At 45.8% G+C, this 25,790-nt stretch overlaps 1 protein-coding gene across 4 annotated transcripts in view; it reads left to right on the plus strand.

Annotated features, from left to right (window-relative positions):
- Window positions 1-25,790, plus strand: part of CCM2L (CCM2 like scaffold protein) — a 128,732-nt gene that overhangs the window by 84,973 nt on the left and 17,969 nt on the right. For all 4 annotated transcript variants that reach the window (XM_029613354.1, XM_029613355.1, XM_029613356.1 and 1 more), the window contains one exon: window positions 1,704-1,767. In XM_029613354.1, the coding sequence (XP_029469214.1) occupies window positions 1,704-1,767 (64 nt within the window). The remainder of the gene's footprint in view (window positions 1-1,703; window positions 1,768-25,790) is intronic.

Genomic DNA, 25,790 nt, shown 5'->3' on the forward strand with positions numbered 1-25,790 from the left:
TTTAAAGGGGGGCAGGGGGAGGGACAGCTGCTATTCCAGGGAAAACTTGGAAGAGAATCAGAGGAAATGCAATTTGCAGGGAGGGGTAGGGGGAAGTATAGAGGGTGGCTAATTATAGTAGTTATTTACACTATAGTAGTTTAGTAACACATGTAAATCCTTTTGAAAATTACTCCCCAACCACGCAAAAACATGCTCCTAATTTTAAGAGGTTACTCGAGCACAGCTAGCACATGTGTGTCTTCCATAGGACATGTGTATGTATGTCAGGGGATTTTAAAGCATGCTCGTGCAAGGCAGTCCACTGCTTTGTCCAGTCAGTGTTGAGGTCTTTCAGACCCTTCTGGTTCTTCATCCTGCACACTGCCCAGTTGACCTGAACCCCTCACCCTGTTCTATAAGCCCTAAAACTCGAGACTTCCTCCTCATTAAGGAGGGTATTTTGTAAGCCTATCGCATGGGAAAAGTCCCTTTTCCCATGCGATAGCTTGATAGGGGCAAAGTCGGGGCGGAGTTGGGACTGGAAGAGGAGGCGTTGGGACAGACGCGGCGGTAACTTCGCTGGTGGCGATAAGGTAAGACCCATTATCGCCGCCAGTAGCGCGCCCAATAGCAGCACCTTTCACTGTGGCGCTGTTGGGTGCAAAAGCCAGCAGCGATAACACCGCGGTGGTGCAATCGCTGCCGGCTTTCACAGGCCCGCCCCCTGCCCCCCGGATTCACAAAGCTGTTCGAGAATAGAAAATCCAGGCCTAAGAGAAGCAGTAAAGTTACATGGATATAAAGTATACTTGTGCTGCGGTTTTTGGTTTCAAAATACGTAGGTATGCGTGTAAGTTCTGGCCCCTCCCCTCTCCCTTTTCTTCTCCCTTATTCCTCACACGCACACAGATATATTCACACGTATTATGGGGCTTTTTAAAATCCACATTACTCCTGGGCAGCCCACATATGCACATATGTTGGCATTTTTGCGCAAGCAATGTTTGCAAAATCTACCTGAAAGATTTTTAAATGCCATCTACCCACCTGCCTTTCCTCTCCAAGCTAAATATACCCCCAGGAATGCCTCCTCTAAGTGCAGTGCAAACTTGTATTTATTTATCTATTTAACATTTTTTGTATACCACTTATACAATGGAGTTAGATCAAAGCAATCAATACATTCATAATAAAAACATAAAAAATGTAGAAATCACACATAAAATAATGAAATAATAAACGAGACAGTATATCATGACAGTCATCGTAAAGACAGTAAAGTATTATGCCTCAGAAATTGGACTAGATAGAGCTCAGTCTGCTGTTGCCTGCTTATAAGTAATGGAGCATAGTTAAGTTTTTAGATTTTTCTTGAATTCCCTTAAGTTTCTTTGGAGCGTAAGGTGATCTAGGATAGAATTCCAGAGAATGGGCCCAGCTGTATTGTGGACCTGTGAGTAATTTTAATTGCATGTTGTATGTTAATTATGAATGTTCTTATTATACAGTCCTTCAGACAACTCTTCTTTGTATCAGGGAAGCGGTTTATGAGAAATTTTAAATAAATAAAATACATACATTGAAGGAGAGAAGTTTTGAGACTGCTGACTAACCACATAGGGAAAACACTTTTTACACACATAAATTGCTTTGAAAATTGTCCTTCATCTATATCAGTAGCTTTTTTAAGTAACATCTTCATTAATGCTTCTGTTTTTCAGGTGACAGCAATCATACTATCTTGACATTTGGCTATGATGCTGATTTCAGCTGCTGTAGTTCATTGTAAGAACTCTCCCTTTTATCTTAAATTGCATCTTTCTTTTTCTGAGTTCTGCTAATAATGCTTTGCCTGCAGCTTAATGAATTCAGATCCGTTGGGTTTATTGTGAGTGATGTATTTGGGAGGAATGATTTGATTTTGCTGGTTCAAGTCCTGCTGGCACACAAGTATTGAAGGGGTCAGCCTAGAAGGACACGTTCTTCCCAGCTTGCAGTCAACCAGGGAACATCATTTGCTTGGGCAATTATCTTGGCTAGATGGGGAGAGCTATGCGTGTAAGTTCAAAAAATTGAATCTAGAATGCAGATTTGGTATTAATCAAGGTCTCTACAATTCCATAGCCACAATAAATGCCACTAACTCCCTTGCTTAAGGTTGCCAGCTGTCTCCATTGATCAAATTCCAATTTTACTCTGCTGCATGCACAGACTTGTACTTCTAACCTCCCAAGTGACTTCCCTGAGAAAAGAAAGACTAACGGCCACGTGCATGAAAAACGGGGGCCTCGCATGCACTGCGCACATTGCCAGCACGTAACTCCCATTACGCACAGAAATGACAGGGGCACGCTGGGGGTGGGGAGGGCCGGTACAGGACTATTTGCCACTGTGCTGGGGAAGCGCACGCCAGCAGTCGGCTGGAGCGCACAAGTAAAACAAAAAAAAAAGGGAACTGGGAGAGGCCTGATCTCATCATAGCGCGTACTTTTCTAAAATTAGGCCCCTCTGTGCGCACGGATTATAAAATCTGGCAGGCATGTGCGCGTGGCCCACGGGTTTTATAACATGCGTGTGCTGGCGCGTCCATGTGTGCACACCGGGAAGCACGTACACATGGACGCGCGCGCAGCTTTTGAAATGAGTCCATGCAAGGAATGTGCTAAAGCCAGGACTGGATCGGTCTGTCCTGAAACTCTGGAATCAGGTGGCAATCCAACCTGTGCTGCAGAATTTCCCAGTCCCGACAGAATTAGCACAGAATATCAGGAAAGCAGGAAGCTGACTAAGGCGTGCATTGTGCCCCTCTACAGGGGCAAAACCTCATCCTACATCTGCCTCCTCCAGGAGGAACTTGGGGGATCAGAAGGGAGGCCAGGGGGGAAATAAGCAAAATTTAGTTTGGTTTTCTTTTGTTTCATTTTAAATACAAATTGAAATGAAAAGGAAAATTGTGTTAGCATTTCCTGTTTCGTTTCAGACAAATGCACACTCACGTGCCACATAATGTGTTGCAGAAATTTTAAATCTTTGCCAGAAAGTAAAGTGCATTGGGTGTGGCCACTCCCCATGATCCTCTCTGCATTAATAAAAAACAAAAGGTATCCAGCATCTCTGCCTCTGATGATGTCCCTGCCTTCCCACCCTCATTTATCATGCCCTATTCTCCACGACCAGCTCTCTTCATTTCCACGTCAGCTGCACTTGCGAAAACATCCCTGGCTAATCTGAGAGACAGGGATGATTTTGTGGAAAAAGTACCCAGCCAGTGCTTTGTGGAGAGAAAGCAGGAACTGAAGTAGCGGGAGAAGGGGATGATGAATCGGACATCCCTCCCCTGCCTGTCTCAAATCCCTCCTCCCTGTCCCCAGTGATTTCTCTCTCTCTCTCTCTCCTCAGCCCATCCCAACCAATCTTTCTCTCTCTCACTACTTCTCCCCTCACCTTCTCTCTCTCCCAGCACCCTTTCCCTTCCTGGTCCTTCCCCACCAGTCTCTCTCTTCCTCACACTCTATCTCCCAACCCATGCCCACCAGTCTCTCTCTCTCTCCCCTTCACCTCTCCCACTGGAACAAAATATAGATCTAGTCATGGTCTTTAGGATTGCAGACCAGTGTTGTGCACACTGACTACTTCTACACTTCCTTTCCAGTGGCTGAGGAGAAGAACATAAGAACTTGCCATGCTGGGTCGGACCAAGGGTCCATCAAGCCCAGCATCCTGTTTCCAACAGAGGCCAAACCAGGCCACAAGAACCTGGCAATTACCAGGGGACCAAGACTGTCCTGATTTCCTTTCCTCCAGTTGGAGGGAGGGACAGCAATGGTGCAAACTCCCAGGGGCTGCGAGCAGTGGGCAGAGGGAGGAGAGTGTCAGTGCACACTTCTGGGGGCCACGGACAGCCAAGCATGGTACTAGCGGGTGTGGATACCTGTGGGGGCAGCACCAGAGAAGGAGTTGTGCCATCAGCTGTGTCATATTTGAAATAATCCATTGCCCTCTCTCCCTTAGTTTCATTTAAGGCATTATATAGTTTCATGCTGCAGCAGGGTCAACCTTGCAGATCTGCCCCTCACGTAAACGCGACTCCTGCTGCCACCCACCCACCCATACCATGACCGAGGGGGGGTTGCATTGACCCTTCCAAACAAGAGGATCTGGCAGGTGGCCAGCAGAGCCTATTCTGCTGATGCTCGAAGTAAACAAAGAGGCCTGGTGGCCATCAGCAGAGCCAAAGGAAATGTAAAGGCCTTGCAGGCCATCCGTGGAGCCTATCCTGCTGGCGGCCAAAGAAAATAAAGAGACCTGGTGCCCAACAGCAGAACTCATCCTACTAGCGGCCGAAAAATAGATTCTGAAGAGAGAGAGAGCTCTGAGTAAGAGAAAGAGGTGTGTTAGAGAGTGAGTGAGTGGGAGAGAGAGAGAGAGAGAGTGGGTGGGTGGGAGAGAGAATGGGCGGATGTGTGTGGTGGAGAGATGGTGGATGGGGTTGTGGGAGAGTGGGTGGGGTCGATGGGAAGGGCTGTGGGAGAGAGAGTGGATGTGTGAGGGGGAGAGAGAGTAGGTGGTTGGGGTTATGAGAATGAGAGAAGGTAGGAGTGGGTGAGAGAGGCAGTGGGAGAGAGAGGATGGGAGTAGGTGAGTGGGGTTGTGAAAAAGAGAGAGTGGGTGGGCATATGAGAGAGGAAGAGTGGGCAAGGGTGGGTGGGAAAGAGTGGCTGAGTGGGTGGGGTATGCTGGAAAGAGATCTTATATGAGAGAGAGAAGGTTTGTATGCCATCCCCTCTATTCCCCCCCCCCCACACACACACACACACACACAAACAACACACACTAATCCACGACAATCTCAGGGCACCTGAAAATTAAAAGTGCCCAAGTCTGGAAAGAGGAATTTTTTTTTAAATATCCGATTTGCCATACTAGGTGTTACATCGGCCGGCCACGGAACCCGTGGCCAGCCTTTCTTACCTCCCACTGCTGTTGTCCCAGGAGCAAATGCAGGCCCTTCCGCAACGTGGTCCTGCGCTGCCCTCCTCTCTATGGCCCTCGGCATCGTGGCGCGGTGGAGATGCCGCTGCCGTTCCCCTCGTGGGTCTGCCTGACTATGCTACTGATTCCCTCCGAGCCACGACCTCTGCATTGTCTGACTATGCTACTGATTCCCTCCGAGCCACGACCTCTGCATTGTCTGACTATGCTACTGATTCCCTCCGAGCCACGACTTCTGCATTGTCTGACTATGCTACTGATTCTCTCCGAGCCACGACCTCTGCATTGTCTGACTATGCTACTGATTCCCTCCGAGCCACGACCTCTGCATTGTCTGACTATGCTACTGATTCCCTCCGAGCCACGACTTCTGCATTGTCTGACTATGCTACTGATTCCCTCCGAGCCACGACCTCTGCATTGTCTGACTATGCTACTGATTCTCTCCGAGCCACGACCTCTGAATTGTCTGACTATGCTACTGATTCCCTCCGAGCCACAATCTCTGCATTATCTGACTATGCTACTGATTTTCTCCAAGCCACGACCTCTGCATTGTCTGACTATGCTACTGATTCTCTCCGAGCCACGACCTCTGCATTGTCTGACTATGCTACTGATTCCCTCCGAGCCACGACCTCGGCATTGTCTGACTATGCTACTGATTCTTTCCGAGCCACGACCTCTGCATTGTCTGACTATGCTACTGATTCCCTCCGAGCCACGACCTCTGCATTGTCTGACTATGCTACTGATTCCCTCCGAGCCACGACCTCTGCATTGTCTGACTATGCTACTGATTCTCTCCGAGCCACAACCTCTGCATTGTCTGACTATGCTACTGATTCTCTCCGAGCCACGACCTCTGCATTGTCTGACTATGCTACTGATTTTCTCTGAGCCACGATCTCTGCATTGTCTATGCTACTGATTCCCTCCGAGCCACGACCTCTGCATTGTCTGACTATGCTACTGATTCCCTCCGAGCCACGACCTCTGCATTGTCTGACTATGCTACGTATTCTCTCCGAGCCACGACCTCTGCATTGTCTGACTATGCTACTGATTTCCTCCGAGCCACGACCTCTGCATTGTCTGACTATGCTACTGATTCCCTCCGAGCCACTACCTCTGCATTGTCTGACTATGCTACTGATTCCCTCTGAGCCACGACTTCTGAATTGTCTGACTATGCTACTGATTCTCTCCGAGCCATGACCTCTGCATTGTCTGACTATGCTACTGATTCCCTCCGAGCCACGACCTCTGCATCGTCTGACTATGCTACTGATTCTCTCCGAGCCACGACCTCTGCATTGTCTGACTATGCTACTGATTCTCTCCGAGCCACAATCTCTGCATTGTCTGACTATGCTACTGATTTTCTCCAAGCCACAACCTCTGCATTGTCTGACTATGCTACTGATTCTCTCCGAGCCATGACCTCTGCATTGTCTGACTATGCTACTGATTCCCTCCGAGCCACGACCTCTGCATTGTCTGACTATGCTACCGATTCCCTCCGAGCCACGACTTCTGCATTGTCTGACTGTGCTACTGATTCTCCCCGAGCCACGACCTCTGAATTGTCTGACTATGCTACTGATTCCCTCCGAGCCACAATCTCTGCATTATCTGACTATGCTACTGATTTTCTCCAAGCCACGACCTCTGCATTGTCTGACTATGCTACTGATTCTCTCCGAGCCACGACCTCTGCATTGTCTGACTATGCTACTGATTCCCTCCGAGCCACGACCTCGGCATTGTCTGACTATGCTACTGATTCTTTCCGAGCCACGACCTCTGCATTGTCTGACTATGCTACTGATTCCCTCCGAGCCACGACCTCTGCATTGTCTGACTATGCTACTGATTCCCTCCGAGCCACGACCTCTGCATTGTCTGACTATGCTACTGATTCTCTCCGAGCCACAACCTCTGCATTGTCTGACTATGCTACTGATTCTCTCCGAGCCACGACCTCTGCATTGTCTGACTATGCTACTGATTTTCTCTGAGCCACGATCTCTGCATTGTCTATGCTACTGATTCCCTCCGAGCCACGACCTCTGCATTGTCTGACTATGCTACTGATTCCCTCCGAGCCACGACCTCTGCATTGTCTGACTATGCTACGTATTCTCTCCGAGCCACGACCTCTGCATTGTCTGACTATGCTACTGATTTCCTCCGAGCCACGACCTCTGCATTGTCTGACTATGCTACTGATTCCCTCCGAGCCACTACCTCTGCATTGTCTGACTATGCTACTGATTCCCTCTGAGCCACGACTTCTGAATTGTCTGACTATGCTACTGATTCTCTCCGAGCCATGACCTCTGCATTGTCTGACTATGCTACTGATTCCCTCCGAGCCACGACCTCTGCATCGTCTGACTATGCTACTGATTCTCTCCGAGCCACGACCTCTGCATTGTCTGACTATGCTACTGATTCTCTCCGAGCCACAATCTCTGCATTGTCTGACTATGCTACTGATTTTCTCCAAGCCACAACCTCTGCATTGTCTGACTATGCTACTGATTCTCTCCGAGCCATGACCTCTGCATTGTCTGACTATGCTACTGATTCCCTCCGAGCCACGACCTCTGCATTGTCTGACTATGCTACCGATTCCCTCCGAGCCACGACTTCTGCATTGTCTGACTGTGCTACTGATTCTCCCCGAGCCACGACCTCTGCATTGTCTGACTATGCTACTGATTCCCTCCGAGCCACAACCTCTGCATTGTCTGACTACGCTACTGATTCTCTCCGAGCCACAACCTCTGCACTTCCAGACTACTCCGTTGCTCTCCAGACCCAGACCTCAGCCTTGCTTGCCACCGCTTCTAGATTGCCGCCAACCCTGACTCAAGCTTGCCCTTCAACGCCTCTTCAGTCTACATCCTGGACTTGGCCTACTCAGGCTCCGGACTGCTCTTGCTCGGGCGCCACTGTCTGACTCTTGTTCCTTTGGCGCCCGAGTCTCCAGGACTCCGCCTCGTCCAGTACAGACTCTACCATATCTCTGTTGCTGCCTCTGGGCTGACCTCGATCCTTCCATCTGCGACGACATACGGAGGCCCACCTGAGACCAGCCAGCCCCAGTACCCAAAGACTCAACCCGCGGGGAATGAGGGCTGGTATTAGTGAAGCACCAGCCGGCCTCCGTCCATCAGCCCACTCCGCCTACTGACGGTGGAGACCCATGGGACCCTTCCTACGGGTTGCGTCAACCCCACCTTGGACCAAGGGTCCACCTCCGGCACAACACTAGGTCAGACCAAAGGTCCATCAAGACCAGTATCCTATTTTCAGCAGTGGCCAATCCAGGTCACAAGTACCTGGCAGGATCCCTAAAGGTTGATAGATTCCAAGCTGCTTATCCCAGGGATAAGTACTGTATTTTCCCAAGTCCCCCTTAATAATGGTTTATGGGATTTTCTTCCAGGAACTTGTCCAAACATTTTTTAAACCTAGCTAAACTAACAGCTTTTACCGCATCCTCTGGCAATGAATTTCAGAGTTTAATTATGCATTGAGTAAAGAAATATTTTCTCCTATTTGTCTCTAATGTATTATCTAGTACTTCATTGTGTGTTCCCTAGTCTTGGTATTTTTTGCAAGAGTAAACACCAGTTTATCTATTCCACTCCATTCATTATTTTAAAGACTTCTATCATATCTCTCTTCACTTGTCTCTTCTCCAAGTTGAAGAGTGCTAATCTCTTTAGTCTTTCCTCATTGTTCCATCTCATTTATTATTTTTGTCACCCTTCTCTGTAACATTTCTAATTTTGCTATATCTTTTTACAGATGCAGAATACTGAAGGTGCAGTCGCACCTTATTTGTTTTAATTATTGAATGGTGTTTCATGTGTCTGCTGTTTTGAAATATTTTATTGATGTTTGGGAAATTATGGCTATTCCATTCATCAATTGTTTTGAAATATTTATCCTTTTTATGAGTATGGTATTACTATTTATTTATTTAGGGATTTTTTTATATACCACGGCACATTCAAGACATCACTTTGGTTTACAGAGAACCAAAATGCAGCAACAAGCTTTACATTAACATAATTATAGACTTATGATTGTTTTATATTTCTTGATTTTGTTTGATGATTTATGAGGAATGGTGATATTTCTGTTTTTACATTGTTGCATTGCATACACAGTCTGGCTTGTTGTAGTTTCTAGTTTAGTTTGCATGTTTCTGTTTATATTTTATGGTCACTTTATTCTGTATTTGGTGAGGGTCTGTCTGTGTTCTGTGTGTGTGGCTGAAGTGAGGTATTCTGCCATTGTGTAACTTATGTGTAGGGATCTATAGCAGCCTGATATCTTCTGTGTTCCTAATAAGAGGTGTATTGATGTTTTAGGGTCCTGTATAATATTTGCAGTATTGCCTTTTCATAGGTAGGATTTTACTGTTTGAGTGCTAGACGTTAGTGCTGTTTTGGCATAGGAGATTTACTATAGTATAACTGTAATTCAGTTTCCTCATGGCTTTCTGAGGGCCAAATCCATACCCAACATGCATTACAAAAGGCATAATACCATATGGGTTCCAAGTGTCTCTCTAGAGGGTTTTCTGGTTGGCACTACAGAGGTGCATGTATATATAATATATATCAGTGTTTCCCAAACATATCTGATCAGGTGCACTATGGCAAAGTCACCACTACCAATGCTCAGATCCAGGCCAGGACATGGGTTATGCTGTCAGAACTTTGCGGCAATAAGAGACACTAGCAGTGACTTTTAATCTTATAGGAATCCCTTTCTGAGAACATGTGTAAACTCAGATAGCTGAGTTCTGCACACAGCCCTTCTTCATTTTCCTCATCTTTTGAGTTCTTCAATCCTTTGACTTATTCCTAAGTTGACTCACTTTGAGTATTGTGAGCAGCAGAAGCAGTGAATTAACTCTGGCAACTACATGCAGCACCCACGGTAACTGAGTCAGCTGTCAACATTACACCAACTTCTCCCTTCTCCTGCAGAAGCTGGAGAGATTAATGTCTTCCTTGGTTTTAAAGTTTGGAAGAGATGCTGTGGTGCTTTCAGTGCTTCCCTAGCTCTTCATTTGGGCATGTGAGATTTTTCTATGTCTGCACTGCCTGCTCCATGAAGGCTGGTGTGTCACAAAATATTTTTGTTAATGTAGGTATGCATTGTGCTTGAAATGTTGGGGAAGAATGATATGCATGTTGTAAGTTTATTTATTTATTTATTTAACAATTTTTATATACCGGCATTCGTAGGACACATCATGTCGGTTCACATTTAACTGAGAAAGGAAATTACAATGAACGAGGATAGAGAGAGTCAACGATATTACAATGAACTAGGAACAAGGATAGAGAGAGTCAACGAGCAAGGATACAACTTTGTAAAACGAACTGGAGATGATGATTATGCATGTTAAGAGTAGGTATGCATCAGGATGTAAAGGATGCATGTACCCTTAAGAACTTAACATATGAAATTATTTACAATAATAATATTAAATGTAGGGGCAGGGAGAAGGGGAAGGGGGTAGCGAGGAGGGGAAAGGAGAGGAGGGGGTAGGGGTATAGGAGAACGTTAAGGCAATGGCACTTTCAAGGAAAGGCTGTTTGTAGGAGGAGAGGGGAGGGGTAGGGGAGAGGCAGCAGGGTGCTGGGGAAGGGTGGGGGGAGGGAGCAGGGGGGGAGCTGGGAAGGTGAGGGAGCTAGAATGGTAGGGGAGAGGGGGGAGCTGGGAATTTTATTTATTTTGGGATGGCGAAGGGGAGGTTGAGGAGGGGGTGTGAAGGCTGAGCGGGAGCTGAGTAAGTTCGAGACAAGACAATGACTAGGATTGGGAGGAGTTGGGGTATGCCTGTTTAAAGAGCCATGTCTTGATTCCTTTTTTGAAATGGCTCAGGGACGGTTCTAGGCGGAGTTTAGCAGGAAGGGAGTTCCAGAGGGTAGGACCCGCAATGGAGAAGGCTCTGTCCCGGGTAGTGGTAAGGTGCCCAATTTTGAGTGAGGGGGTTTGAAGGGTGCCAGCGAGGGAGTTTCTGGTGGGGCGATTAGTTTGACGGAAATGTGGCATATCCTCCAGCCAGGGGGAGTTGTTTTTGTATAATGTGTTATGGAGGATGGTAAGTGTTTTGTATTGGGAACGGTAGGAAATGGGGAGCCAGTGGAGATCCTGTAGTATGGGAGTGATGTGGTCAGTTTTCCTGGTGTTTGTTAAGATTCTAGCCATAGCATTTTGGAGGATTTGGAAGGGTTTAATAGTGGAGGCAGGTAGACCTATGAGAAGGGAGTTGCAATAGTCGATTTTAGATAGTATGGTGGTTTGCATAAGTGGTTTGCATAAGTGGTTTGCATAAGTGATGTATTTTACTTCAGAAGACTGAACTTTGAATGTTCTTTTACATGTAAAATCTATTATAAATGCCTAATTCTTAATTGTGTGAGAGGGTTCACCTGGGCACCTAATACTGTTGCACTAGACATGGGTTCTGGGGGACAGGATGAAGACTGAGGGGTGTAGGGGTATCAGTTTTTGAAGTTTAGATTGCTGGAAGGAGCTTGGCCTCTTTTTGGCAGGCCCAGGAAAGATAATGAATGAATGAATGAATGGATGTGCAGTAATTGTTTGCACAGGGCAGCAGGAAAGCTAGCGCTGGCCCTATGGACACCCTGCACTTCCTTTTGGTGGGTGGGTAGGGGTAAAGGACAATCCTAGGGTGGTCATGTGTCCTCCTTTTTTCAGAGAGCATTTTCCATGCCCCTTTCTCACCTCAGGGCAGACAGACACAGCAATGTGTGGGAAGGGCCAGGAGGCAGCAGGACTGTGTGGGACACCAGCAGCCAATGGAAAAGTGCTGTGAACCTGAAGGTGAAAGCAAAGTCCCAGGAAGGGAGGGGTGAGCCGGGGAAAACGTCTCTGCTGAGATAACTTACAAGCTGCAGATGTTTGCTGGGAGGGATGCATGCCCTTGCTGACTGAGTACATCAGTGTGTTAGAGAGAGTATATGTCATGGAAACATTATGACAGAAAAAGACTAAAGGTCCCATTTAGTTTGCCCATCCATCTAATTTATCTAGTCCTTACTATTCCCATCACTCCCTCAGCGTTCCCCTGCATTTATCCCAAGCTTTCTTGTATTCAGATATCATTTTTGCCTCCACTACGAGGCTGTTCCATGCATACACTACCCTCTCTGTGTACAAATGTTTCCTAAGATTACTCCTGAATCTACCCCCCTTTCACCCTCAACTCCTTTCCATTAAAAGAGGCATGCAAATCTTTCAGATATTTAAGTATTTCTATCATATCTCCCCTATCTTGCCTTTCCTCTGGGGTATTCATGTTTAGATTTCTGAGTCTGTCCCCTTGGTTTAGAACAAAGACCACTGATCATTTTAATAGCCGCCCTCTGAAGCAACTCTAACCGGTTTATATTCTTTTGAAGGAATTGAATATAGATTCTGGTCTTACCAGGGACCTATACAGGGGCAATATCACCTCACAATATCACTCCCTATGCAGCGAAGAATTTCTCTGGCTTTTGCCATTGGTTTATCCACCTGTTTGGCCACCTTAAGCTAATCAGATACAATTACCCCCAGATCCCGCTCTTCTTTTGTGCGTCCACTCCCTCGGGTTTTGCATCCTAAATGCAATACTCTGTATTACACAAAGAAAGAGAGCTGGTGCCAGGTAGGGTGTGAAGGGAATCTACTGCTGATCAGGGGGGAGGAAGAGACCTGTGGGAGAGTGGGACCTGATGCTGGAAAAGAGGGGTTGAGGGACCTTCTGCAAGTCAGGGAGCGGGAGCACAGAGATCTACTGCTGAACATGGGAAAGGGGGAGGTCTTGAGGGACCTGGTATTGGGCAGAGAAGAGGTACTGTAGAGCGAAGGGTTTGGAAGGAGGAAAACAGAAAGGAGAAATGGGATAGAAGGAGAGAGAGGTAGGAGCAGGATACCTCCATAGTTAGTAAGAAAATTGTAGGGGTAGGAAGCTAGAGTAAGAGATGGGGCAAGGAACCCACATAAATGATAAACGTTTTGGGAAAGGCCATTATTGTACCTAAATTATAAATATGCTGTAATCTGCATTACTTGGTAAGAGTCTTCAAGAATTTGGTGAGTTGTGTTTCATTTAAATTACAGTATTAATATGTATGTCACATCTATACAAATTTATTTGCATATTCAAATTTATTTATCCTAATTAAATATGCAAATTCAATGCATACTTTTGTCCTGCATTTTGTCCTTTTTGGAGGTGACTGTCCTCCTTTTGGGGTATTTGTTCTCCTTTTTGGAGATAAATATCCTCCTTTTCAGATACTCCAAGTTGCAGTAAGTGCGGATTATAAATATTCTAAATAAATAAACAAACTTCCCATCTGAAAGCAACAACTGCCAGCATTCAAATAGAAACAATCCTACTTCTGAAAATCGACACTGCAAACATTACACCAGGCCCTAAAACACCAGTGTACCTCCTATTAGGAAAACAGAACACGCCAAACTGCTACAGATCCCTACACAGAGCCCACATGCTACCAGAATACTTCACCTCTGTCACACATACAGAACCCAGATAGACCAAATACAGAGCAAACTGATCATAAAATAGGAAAATTGAGTAGTGGAACAACAACTTTGATTTTATAGAAAACAATAATATCTTGGCTGTTTAGCAGGTAAAAACACAGCACAGAGACTGCACTCCTAGCAGTAACCAATGATCTTTGGAGGAATCTGGACTCAGGGAAAGAATGTGCCTTGATTTCACTTGATCTTTCGGCAGAGGCGTCCACTTCCACAATGAAGGGGCGGTTCGGGTCTGGATGGCGCAAGCAAGGGCCCAAAAGGAAGGTGTTCTTGAGTTTCTGGAAGCAGCGAGGGCTTCAGGAGACCAATTCTTGGTGTTGCTGCCTTTACAGGTCATAGCCATGAGGGGGCGCTACCAGCAGGGAGTAGTTTGCTATGAAGTGACGGTAATAATTAGTGAATCCTAAGAACCTTTGGAGCGCCCGAAGGCCCACAGGCCAGGGCCAATCTTGGATGCCCTTTAATTTACTAGGATCCATCATGAAACCTTGCTGGGAGATAATGTAGCCTAGGAAACTTAAACTTGATTTTTCAAAGAGGCTCTTGTCGAGCTTGGTGAACAAATGGTTCTCTCGTAGACACTGGAGCACCGTGCGGACATCGGCACAGTGAGTGGTCAGGTAAAGAGAAGATGAGGATGTTGTCTAAATATGCGATGACCTTAGTATATTGGAGATCGCGGAGGATTTATCATGCGTTGAAATACCCCCAACAGGGGCATTATAAAGTCTAAAAGGCATGACAAGGTATTCGTAGTGTCCATCCCTGGTATTAAATGCCATTTTCCAGACATCTTCAGGGCGTATGAGGACCAGATAATACGTGCCTCGCAGATCCAACTTGGTAAAAATGGTGGCGTCCTGGAGGCGATCAAACAGTTATCAATGGCAGGGAGAATGAAGAAAAGAGGATTTATATTCAGACAACAACCAACAAGGACTGAATTGCACAGTCTAGGTAAACAAATAAGCATGGAAGTAGCTTGCTTATTGCGGCGGTTACTACCCCTAACAAATTAAGCCTGATACTTCACTTTGAATGCATATCCAGCACAGTTCACTGCTTCAACAGCAGGGGGGATGAAGAAATAGGATTTACATCCAGACATCATCTAACAAGGCATTGATCTGAGCAGTATGAGTATACAAACATCGGGGTAACATGCTCGATACAACGGTTACTACCCTCAAACATTAAGCCTTATACTTCACTTTGATGCAGCTCCAACACTGCTCTCTGCATCAATGGCGGGGGTGGAAAGAAATTAGAATCAAAAAGTTACCAATTAGGGCCCTGAACTCAGCGGTCGGAGTAACAGATAAGTATGAGAAAATAAGTGTGAAAGCTTTCTGGGCAGACTGGATGGGCCTATTGGTCTTCTTCTGCCGTCATTTCTATGTTTCTATGTAAGTTCCGTTATTAACGGCAGAGGATTATAGCATTTAAGCCACGGTAATAAATACATGGCCTTAAAGACCCATCCTTCTTCATGACAAAGAAAAAGCCCGTGCCCGCAGGTGAAGAAGAAGGGCGGATGAAACCCTTAGCTGGGTTCTCTTGGATATATTCAGTCATTGCTCGGGTTTCAGGCACAGATAGCGGGTAGGTCCTACCCCTAGGAGGTGTAGTGCCTGGCAGCAGTTCAATGGGACAATCAAACTTGCGAAGAGGTGGAAGGATATCTTTCTTCTGCTTAGAGAATACATCTTCAAAGTCCACAAATGGAGGCGGAAGGCCAGAAGCAGTCACCGCAAGGGGAATCACAGAAGGAAGTGTCTTCTTGAGGCACATCTGATGACAGGCTGGGCTCCACTCATTGAGCTGTAAGGTTCCCCAGTCAAACTGGGGGGAGTGACGCTGGAGGCACGGCAATCCCAAGACCACTGGATTGATGGATTTCTCCAGAATGAAGAGTTCAACCTCCTCCTCGTGTAAGGCTCCAGTGAGAAGACAGTCAGGTGCCTTCACTTGGGAGATCCTTCCAGAAAGTGGTTCACCATGAATGGAGGCAATATGTAGTGGAGATGCCTAGGAGATGCACCAGGTCCTTGAGGATGAAATTCCCACCTGCTCCTGAATTGATTAGAGCCAAGGCTGGGAAAGAGCGTGAGCCCCAAATCAAGGTGACTGGCAGTAACAATTGAGGGGCCAGAGAAGTAGTGTCCAAGTTTAGGACCCCAACAGAACTTAGGCCAGTGAGTTTCCCAGATGGACAGGACAGGATTGGAAGCAGTGGCCTGAAGCCCCACAGTACAGGCACAGACCCGAATGCCTCCGTCTGAGGCGTTCCTCTGGAGACAGACGCCCTCGGCCCAGCTGCATGGGTTCTTACATTTTAGTTGATGGCGGGGTTCCACTGGTAGCAGACCCTGCTGCTGGTGGAGAATGGGAACACTCTGCAGTGGAACGTCGGGGCATCCACACTTCACGGTGACGCTCCTAGAGGAGATGGTCAATGCAGCCTGCCAGATCAATAAGATCCTCAAGGAAGGTAGCTCGCGGGCTGCGAGCTCATCCTTAAGTTGGGTTGACAAACCGTCCAAATAAATGGCTTGGAGGCAATCCTCTTGCCATGCCAATTCTGTGGCAACAGTCCGGAACGCGATTGTATAATCGTTGAGAGCTTGTTGATCTTGCCGCAAATGTAGGAGGCTGGAGCTAGCTACAGCCTGCCTCTCTGGGTCGTTGAATGTCTGATGGAAGACAGTCACAAAATGTGACAGCTTTTGAAGGAGAGAGTCCAAACACACCCAAAAGGGAAAAGCCCATACCAGTGCCTTGCCTTCCAGATGAGAAAGAATGAAGGTAACCTTCGTGAGTTCATCCTGGAAGATGGAAGGCTGCAGAGTGAACTGCTTATAGCACTGGTGGATAAACCCTCTGCAGAGTCTGGGATCCCCATTGAAATGGGGTGGAGCGGGTAGGGCCAACAGAGCCCTGGAGGGCAAGGGCGATGGCTGAAGGCTGGCTGGTGCGGGCGTCTGTGCTGTAGGGTCAGCGTAGGTATCTAGCCAGACATGGAGGCACTCAACGGAGGAGGCCAGCACCTCTAGGAACCGCTAATGTTCCTAGATCTTCAGAGCCAGGCCCAGAATGGACTGGAGGGCAGAGGGCTCTGCTGAGTCCATGGCCTTGGCAACCTGCTGCATTGGAGTTGGACCCTTAGCCTGAGGTGGGGTTGACACTACCCACAAGACAAGCACTACGGGTTCCCACCTGAAGCATCGCAAATACCAGCCCACGTTCCCCGCAGGTTGAGCCCTTGGGTGCTGGGGCCGGCTGGTCTTAGGCGGGCCTCCGTCAGACGACTCCCAGTTGAAGAAGTGGTAGGTAGCCAGGGACCAGTAGAGGTATCAGGAAGACCGAAGCAGGTCCGGACGAGACCCGAGTGCCAAGTAGTAGGCTGGAGCCTGAGAGGGCCAAGTCCAGGAAGATACCAAAAGGCGTAATGAAGAACAGGCTGGCGTCAGGGCAGGCAGCTGAGTTAGGCGAAGTACGGAGTTAACAGAGTGAGGGTTAAAGCCAGGGGTCAGTCCAAAGCGTAGTCCAAAACATAGCAAACGTAGCAAGGATCAAAGCCAGAGATTAGTCCAAGCAAAGCTAGGAAGGGACCAGGAGCGAAGTCAGGAACAGGAACCAGGAATGAAGTCAGGAACAAGCAACGAGCACACGACAAGCGTAGAGACCTGATGCCAAGTGGAGGAACTAGTGGTGGGCCCTGCCTTAAGTAGCAGGGCCCGATGATGTCATCATCCGGGGCCGCAGGTTAGTTTTCCACCGCGGCCCCTTTAAAAGACGGCAAGGCACATGCGCGTGTGCGCCTAGAGGGCAGCAGGACGCTGGACTGCGGCGTCTCCCTGCGGCACACGTGGGGAGACCTGTCAGGAGCTGGGGAGGTCCTCAGTGGAGCCAGGGGTGGCCGAGGAGGCAACGGAGGCTCGGGAGCACAGGCTGCTGCCCACAGCCACGAGGAAGGACCAGCCAGGACCGGGAGCTGGGTGCTGGAGGTGAGTAGGCCCAGTCGCAGGCCTGTTGCAGACAGGACACGCAACAGGAAGTTCTCATTTACAGCCCAGGCAATGGTGTGTTCCTGTCTGTATGTGCTGTTAGAAGCTGCGTCTCAAGGATGAAATGCTGGGACAATTAGGTAGGACGTGGCACTGGGTGTTAAATGTTTACTGATTCTGAAGCAAGTAAATTAAAATCCATTATTTCATAAAGGTGAAATTACAGCTGACTCATTTTCAAAGGTATTTTTCTCTTTTGGATAAGTGTCGTTTATCTTAGGTATACACCCCAGGGTTCTGAAAAAACTCAAAAATTAAATTTTAGATCTATTACAATTAATGTGTAACCTATCATTTAAATCATCTATTATACTTGAAGACTGGAAGGTGGAGTTCCTGAGGGATCTGTACTTAGACCAGTGTTTTTTAATATATGTAATATATTTTTTTACTTTTTGTTTTATTCTTTGTACATTGTTTTTGTTTTATTGTTTTATTGTATCACCCACCTGAGTTCTTTGTAAACCGGCATGATGTGCTGCACGAATGTCGGTAAATAAAAGTTAATAAATAAAATAAATAAATAAATAAATTTATAAATGATCTGGAAAGGAATACGAGCAAGGTTATCAAATTTGCAGATGATACAAAATTATTAAGAGTAGTTAAATCACAAGCGGATTGTGATAAATTGCAGGAAGACCTTGTGAGGCTGGAAGATTGGGCGTTCAAATGGCAGATGAAACATGGGGGTAACCTGCACAGAGCGGCAGTCACTACCCTTGAGAGAAATATGGGGGTAACCTGCACAGAGCGGAAGTTACTACCCTTAAGAGAAACAAGGGGGTAACCTGCACGGAGCGGCAGTCACTACCCTTAAGAGAAACATGGGGGTAACCTGCACAGAGCGGCAGTCACTACCCTTAAGAGAAACAAGGGGGTAACCTGCACGGAGCGGCAGTCACTACCCTTAACAGAAGCATGGGGGTAACCTGCACGGAGCGGCAGTCACTACCCTTAAGAAAAACAAGGGGGTAACCTGCACGGAGCGACAGTCACTACCCTTAAGAGAAACATGGGGGTAACCTGCACAGAGCGGCAGTCACTACCCTTAAGAGAAACATGGGGGTAACCTGCACGGAACGGCAGTCACTACCCTTAAGAGAAACAAGGGGGTAACCTGCACGGAGCGGCAGTCACTACCCTTAACAGAAGCATGGGGGTAACCTGCACGGAACGGCAGTCACTACCCTTAAGAGAAACAAGGGGGTAACCTGCACGGAGCGTCAGTCACTACCCTTAAAAGAAACATGGAGGTAACCTGCACGGAGCGACAGTCACTACCCTTAAGAGAAACATGGGGGTAACCTGCACGGAGCGACAGTCACTACCCTTAAGAGAAACAAGGGGGTAACCTGCACGGAGCGACAGTCACTACCCTTAAGAGAAACATGGGGGTAACCTGCACGGAGCGACAGTCACTATCCTTAACAGAAACAAGGGGGTAACCTGCACGGAGCGGCAGTTACTGCCCTTAAGACAAACATGGGGGTAACCTGCATGGAGCAGCAGTTACTATCCTTAACAGAAACATGGGGGTAACCTGCACGGAGCGGCAGTTACTGCCCTTAAGAGAAACAAGGGAGTAACCTGCATAGAGCAGCAGTTACTGCCCTTAACAGAAACATGGGGGTAACCTGCACGGAGCGGCAGTTACTACCTTGGGAAGCTTGCTGGGCAGACTAGATGGACCATTTTGGTCTTTTTCTGCCATCATTACTATGTTAATGTGGACAAGTGCAAGGTGTTGCACATAGGGAAAAATAACCCTCGCTGTAGTTACACGATGTTGGGTTCCATATTAGGAGCTACCATCCAGGAAAAAGATCTAGGCATCATAGTGGATAATACATTGAAATCGTCGGCTCAGTGTGCTGCAGCAGTCAAAAAAGCAAACAGAATGTTAGAAATTATTAGGAAGGGAAAGGTTAATAGAACGGAAAATGTCATAATGCCTCTGTATCGCTCCATGGTGAGACCACACCTTGAATATTGTGTACAATTCTGGTCGCCGCATCTCAAAAAAGATATAGTTGCGATGGAGAAGGTACAGAGAAGGGCTACCAAAATGATAAGGGGAATGGAACAGCTCCCCTATGAGGAAAGATTAAAGAGGTTAGGACTTTTCAGTTTGGAGAAGAGATGGCTGAGGGGGGATATGATAGAGGTCTACCAAATCATGAAAGGTCTTGAACAGATAATGTAAATTAGTTATTTACACTCTCAGACAATAAAAGGAGTAGGGGGCATTCCATGAAGTTGGTAAGTAGTTAATTTAAAACAAATCAGAGAAAATTCATTTTCACTCAATGTATAATTAAGCTCTGGAATTTGTTGCCAGAGGATGTGGTTTCAGCAGTTAGTGTAACTGGGTTTAAAAAAGGTTTGGATTATTTATTATTTATTTATTTTATGGCTTTTATATACCGACAAACGTTGGGAACATCTCATCAGTTTACATAGAACAAAATTAGCAACAGGCTTTACAGGGAACACTTAAGTAAAGAGGAATATAAACTTAGTAGAGTGATAAATTAGTAAACGTTGAGTAAACATATATTCACAAAATTGCATGGAGGATACAAAGATCATGCTATATACAAATAATGTACAGTGGTTAGCTCGCAAGGGAGTTGAGAAAGACTGGGGTAGCAGTAAAGTGAGATAGACTGAGGTGGCAGTAGAGTGAGCGGTCGGTTAGGTGTAAGAATGCTTGAAGAGCCAAGTCTTAAGGTTTTGCCTGAATATTTTTGGGCAAGTTTCTTGGCGGAGTGAGGCTGGTAGGGAGAGGGCCGTTTCGTTTGTGGCGCAAAGCTTAGTCAGCTTGGGTGAGGGGGTATGTAGTGTGGCCAGGTACTGTTTTCTAGTGGGTCTATTATTGTTGTGAAAGGTGAAATGCTCTTTAAACCAGTGCATGTTTTGGTTGTGAAGGGATTTGTGTATTAGAGTGAGAGATTTGTAGGTAATTCTAGATGCTACGGGTAACCAATGCAGATGTTTGAGTACAGGGGTTATGTGGTCATTTCTGTGGGTGTTGGTGAGTATACGGGCTGCTGCATTTTGGAGGAGTTGAAGTGGTTGGATGGTGCTTTTAGGTAAGCCCAGCAGCATGGAGTTACAGTAATCGATTTTCGATAGGGTGAGGGCTTGTAATATGGTACGAAAATCATTGAGATGTAACAGAGGTTTGAGTTTTTTCAGAGTGTGCAGTTTGAAGAAGCAGTCTTTCAGGATATTATTGATAAATATTTTGCAGTTAAGAGGCTGCGTACGTGAGGAGGGAAGGTGATATTAGTGGATGGATCATTGCTCGTTGGTAGAGAAGGAGTAATGTTGGGGGGTGAAATGAGGATGAGTTCTGTTTTAGCGGTGTTGAGGGCGAGAAAGTTGTTAGATAGAAGGCTGCTGATGACAGAGAGGGTGGATTTCCAGGTTTCTATAGCTTTCTGTATTGAGTCTGTAACCGGAATCAGTATCTGCACATCATCCGCATATATAAAGTGTGGAAGGCCAAGTTTGGCAAGGAGATGGCAGAAGGGGAGGAGGTATATATTTAAAAGTGTAGAGGATAGGGATGAACCTTGGGGTACTCCTTGAGCTAGGGCAAGAGGTTTGGAAATGCAATTTCCAATTTGTACGCTAAATTGTCTCTCAGTCAGGTAGGAATGGAACCATTGAAGGGCAGAGCCTGAGATCCCAATGTCAGTGAGGCGTTCTAATAGAATATGATGGTTGACAGTATCAAATGCAGCGGATATATCAAGAAGAATTAGGATGTGTTAGGGCTGTTCAGTTTGGATAAGTTCCTAGAGGAGAAGTCCATAAGAACATAAGAAAATGCCATACTGGGTCAGACCAAGGGTCCATCAAGCCCAGCATCCTGTTTCCAACAGTGGCCAATCCAGGCCATAAGAACCTGGCAAGTACCCAAAAACTAAGTCTATTCCATGTAACCATTGCTAATGGCAGTGGCTATTCTCTAAGTGAACTTAATAGCAGGTAATGGACTTCTCCTCCAAGAACTTATCCAATCCTTTTTTAAACACAGCTATACTAACTGCACTAACCACATCCTCTGGCAACAAATTCCAGAGTTTAATTGTGCGTTGAGTAAAAAAGAACTTTCTCCGATTAGTTTTAAATGTGCCACATGCTAACTTCATGGAGTGCCCCCTAGTCTTTCTATTATCCGAAAGAGTAAATTACCGATTCACATCTACCCGTTCTAGACCTCTCATGATTTTAAACACCTCTATCATGTCCTCTATCAGCCGTCTCTTCTCCAAGCTGAAAAGTCCTAACCTCTTTAGTCTTTCCTCATAGGGGAGCTGTTCCATTCCCCTTATCATTTTGGTAGCCCTTCTCTGTACCTTCTCCATCGCAATTATATCTTTTTTGAGATGCGGCGACCAGAATTGTACACAGTATTCAAGTTGCGGTCTCACCATGGAGCGATACAGAGGCATTATGACATTTTCCGTTTTGTTCACCATTCCCTTTCTAATAATTCCCAACATTCTGTTTGCTTTTTTGACTGCCGCAGCACACTGATCCGGCGATTTCAATGTGTTATCCACTATGACACCTAGATCTCTTTCTTGGGTTGTAGCACCTAATATGGACTCCAACATTGTGTAATTATAGCATGGGTTATTTTTCCCTATATGCATCACCTTGCACTTATCCACATTAAATTTCATCTGCCATTTGGATGCCCAATTTTCCAGTCTCACAAGGTCTTCCTGCAATTTATCACAATCTGCTTGTGATTTAACTACTCTGAACAATTTTGTGTCATCTGCAAATTTGATTATCTCACTTGTCGTATTTCTTTCCAGATCATTTATAAATATATTGAAAAGTAAGGGTCCCAATACAGATCCCTGAGGCACTCCACTGTCCACTCCCTTCCACTGAGAAAATTGCCCATTTAATCCTACTCTGTTTCCTGTCTTTTAGCCAGTTTGCAATCCACGAAAGGACATCGCTACCTATCCCATGACTTTTTACTTTTCCTAGAAGCCTCTCATGAGGAACTTTGTCAAATGCCTTCTGAAAATCCAAGTATACTATATCTACTGGTTCACCTTTATCCACATGTTTATTAACTCCTTCAAAAAAGTGAAGCAGATTTGTGAGGCAAGACTTGCCCTGGGTAAAGCCATGCTGACTTTGTTCTATTAAACCATGTCTTTCTATATGTTCTGTGATTTTGATGTTTAGAACACTTTCCACTATTTTTCCTGGCACTGAAGTCAGGCTAACCGGTCTGTAGTTTCCCGGATCACCCCTGGAGCCCTTTTTAAATATTGGGGTTACATTTGCTATCCTCCAGTCTTCAGGTACAATGGATGATTTTAATGATAAGGATTCCCTTAGGCCCATATACCATGGTAATTTTCACCAATAACCCACATATATAACTTCCTTTACCCCATTTTCCCAGTCCCATCCCCCAATATCCCCCATACATACAAACATCTTCCCACCTCCCACTTTCCCCCATTCCCATCTCCCCTCCTGCACCTCCCCAAGAAATGACTGCAACTCCCATATTTGCCAGTCCTCTTCCCAGTTCAGCTTGTTACCGCAAACAGACGCATCCATCGTCTCTCTTGTACACTTCACTATGCATGGTGATGCTGCACATAAAACACTGTTGCACCAGTTCTCATTCCCACCACCTTCTTTTGGTATCCTCTCATTTTCATGACAAGTGATATGATCATGGTAGAACTCTCCTAGATGCATCTGCTGAATTAACCAGGCAAGGACGAGCAACAGACTCCACACATGGATTGCGCCCTGCATCCTCTTCCTCCCTGACCATCCCCAATATCCTACCCTGAATAATAAAAGCAAATCTAACCCCCAAAGGGCTAAATAACCCCAAGGGCTAAATAACAAAATAAGGAAAAAATATAAACAAAGACAGAGAAAATTTCCCTCCCCACTCCTCAAGCATTCAAAATACACACACAACTCTCAGCCTTTCATACTTTGCTCTTCAGGCAAAAGCCTCCATTAACGCATACAGTGAAGAATTAATAAAAGGATATTCTGCCCAGGAGCAACTTCTCACTCCCTTGCTTCCTGATCTCCTGCTTCTCTAAGTTTCTGCATAAAGCCAACGGCTGCCTTTGTCTCCATGAAAATCATGGATCGGCCTCCATGCTTCACATACAGTCGCACTAGGTACAGCATTGTGTATGTGAGTCCTTGGTTTCTCAACTCCTTTTTAACTTCTGCAAAGCTCTGCCTTTTCTTCTGGACATCCACTGAGAAGTACTGAAAAAAATATAATTTGCACCCCTGAAATAACACTTCTTGTTGCTGATGGCTGGCCTCCAGAATCTTAGCCTTATCTAGATATCGATGCAGCCAGAGTATAATAGCTTGTGGCCGGCCCTCTTCAGCAGGAGCATATGCTGGGACCCAGTACGTCCAGTCTATCTTTACTAAATCATTTTTGCATGCCATTTCAAGTGCATTTGGGATCCACCGCTCCAGAAATCTTACTGGGTCATCACCCTCTGCTTTTTCTGGCAGCCCCACAATCCTTAAATTATTTTGGAGACCCCAGTTCTCTAAGTCATCCATTTTCTCTTCGGCTCTTTTACAAGCACACTTTAGGAAATCCAGCCGATGGTTGTTTGCAGTCCAGGAGAGCTTGATCTCCTCTATGTGCTCAAACACATTACCCAGTCTTTCACTCACTTCGCTTAGGTTTGAATCTAATTACCCAACTTTATCAACAATGAATTCCAATTTGACTTCAAAACTTTTGTGAATTTTATCCCCCAACTGTGGCATCACAACCTTCATTGCCTCTAACACTTCTATCGGGAAGGCAACTTCTGAAATGGTCTCATCCTCTGATGCCATTTCTTCTCTTACCACCACCTTTTCAGTTGTGTCTCTTCCGCACGATCTCTTGGGTTGGATCACTTGCTCACCCCAAATCATGGGGTCCTTTTCAGGCACCTTTTTCAACTTAGCAAGAAGCAAAGCCGACTGGAAATTAATAAAATAATGGTGAAGGATTGGGATCAAGGCAAGCTGGCAGCCATCCACTAGCGCACCATCATGTGACCCTCCATTTATTCACCATTTTGTAGGTCCGTGGAAAAAAGCAATTTTTAAATCTAAAAATAAAGTATAAATAGAAACTTGTAGACAAAAAACTGAACTGGAAACCACAACAAGCCAGACTGTATACAGTGCAACAATGAAAATATCACCATTCCTCATTAAACATCAAACAATAAAATTAAGAAATATAAAATAGGCTTTAAAAACCATAATTCAAGCTACAGTTACTTCTCAACTGGACTACAATAATGGCCTGTAAGTGGGCCTCACTGAGCAGCTCACACCCAAGGTGCAACTGATCTAAAATGTTGCAGCTGAGTTGGATGTACTTGGAGGGCACTCACCTCTCCAGTGTTTCTTACTTTATATTGAATGCCAATTAAGACATGAGTGCAATTTAAGATTATTATCTTAACCTTTGGGGCTCTATAGGGCATAGGCCTAGATCATTTTCATAAATTAACCTGTTACATACTGAGGTGTCAGTTGAGATTGAGTTTATTTTTATTCCACTTTTTTCAGTGCTTCAAAGCAGATTATTATTTCCCTAATCTAAGTTTTTGTACCTGAGGCAATGGAGGGTAAAGTGACTTGCCCAAGGTCACAAGGAGCAACAGCAGGACTTGAACCCTGGTCTCCTGGTTCATAGCCCCCTGCTCTAACCACTAGGCTACTCCACCACTCAATTAGAGGGCATTCCTAACTGTGCCCTCTTTTAAAGAAATGATTTGGTTATGGGCCAGGGCTTTTTCAACTGCTGCACTAATATTTTGGAATTTGATGCCAATTGAGATTCTGTCAGAACACAATTATCTTACATTCCATAAGAAGGTCAAGACTTTGCTTTTTTTCTCAGTGATCAAGTAAAATGATCTGATTTAAATATACTGGAATAGATTTACCTTCTGGATGTTTGTTTGTAAGGTTATAGCACTCTCCCTTTTGGTTGGAAACACTGAGAGGAGAGGATCACCTTGGTGGCTGAAAAGAATTAGTAAGTACTGCTTGGGGAAATTTTTAGAACCTAAAAGTTTTGGGGAG

Source organism: Rhinatrema bivittatum, chromosome 8, assembly GCF_901001135.1.
Source record: "Rhinatrema bivittatum chromosome 8, aRhiBiv1.1, whole genome shotgun sequence".
In the NCBI taxonomy this organism is placed as follows: Eukaryota; Metazoa; Chordata; class Amphibia; order Gymnophiona; family Rhinatrematidae; genus Rhinatrema; species Rhinatrema bivittatum.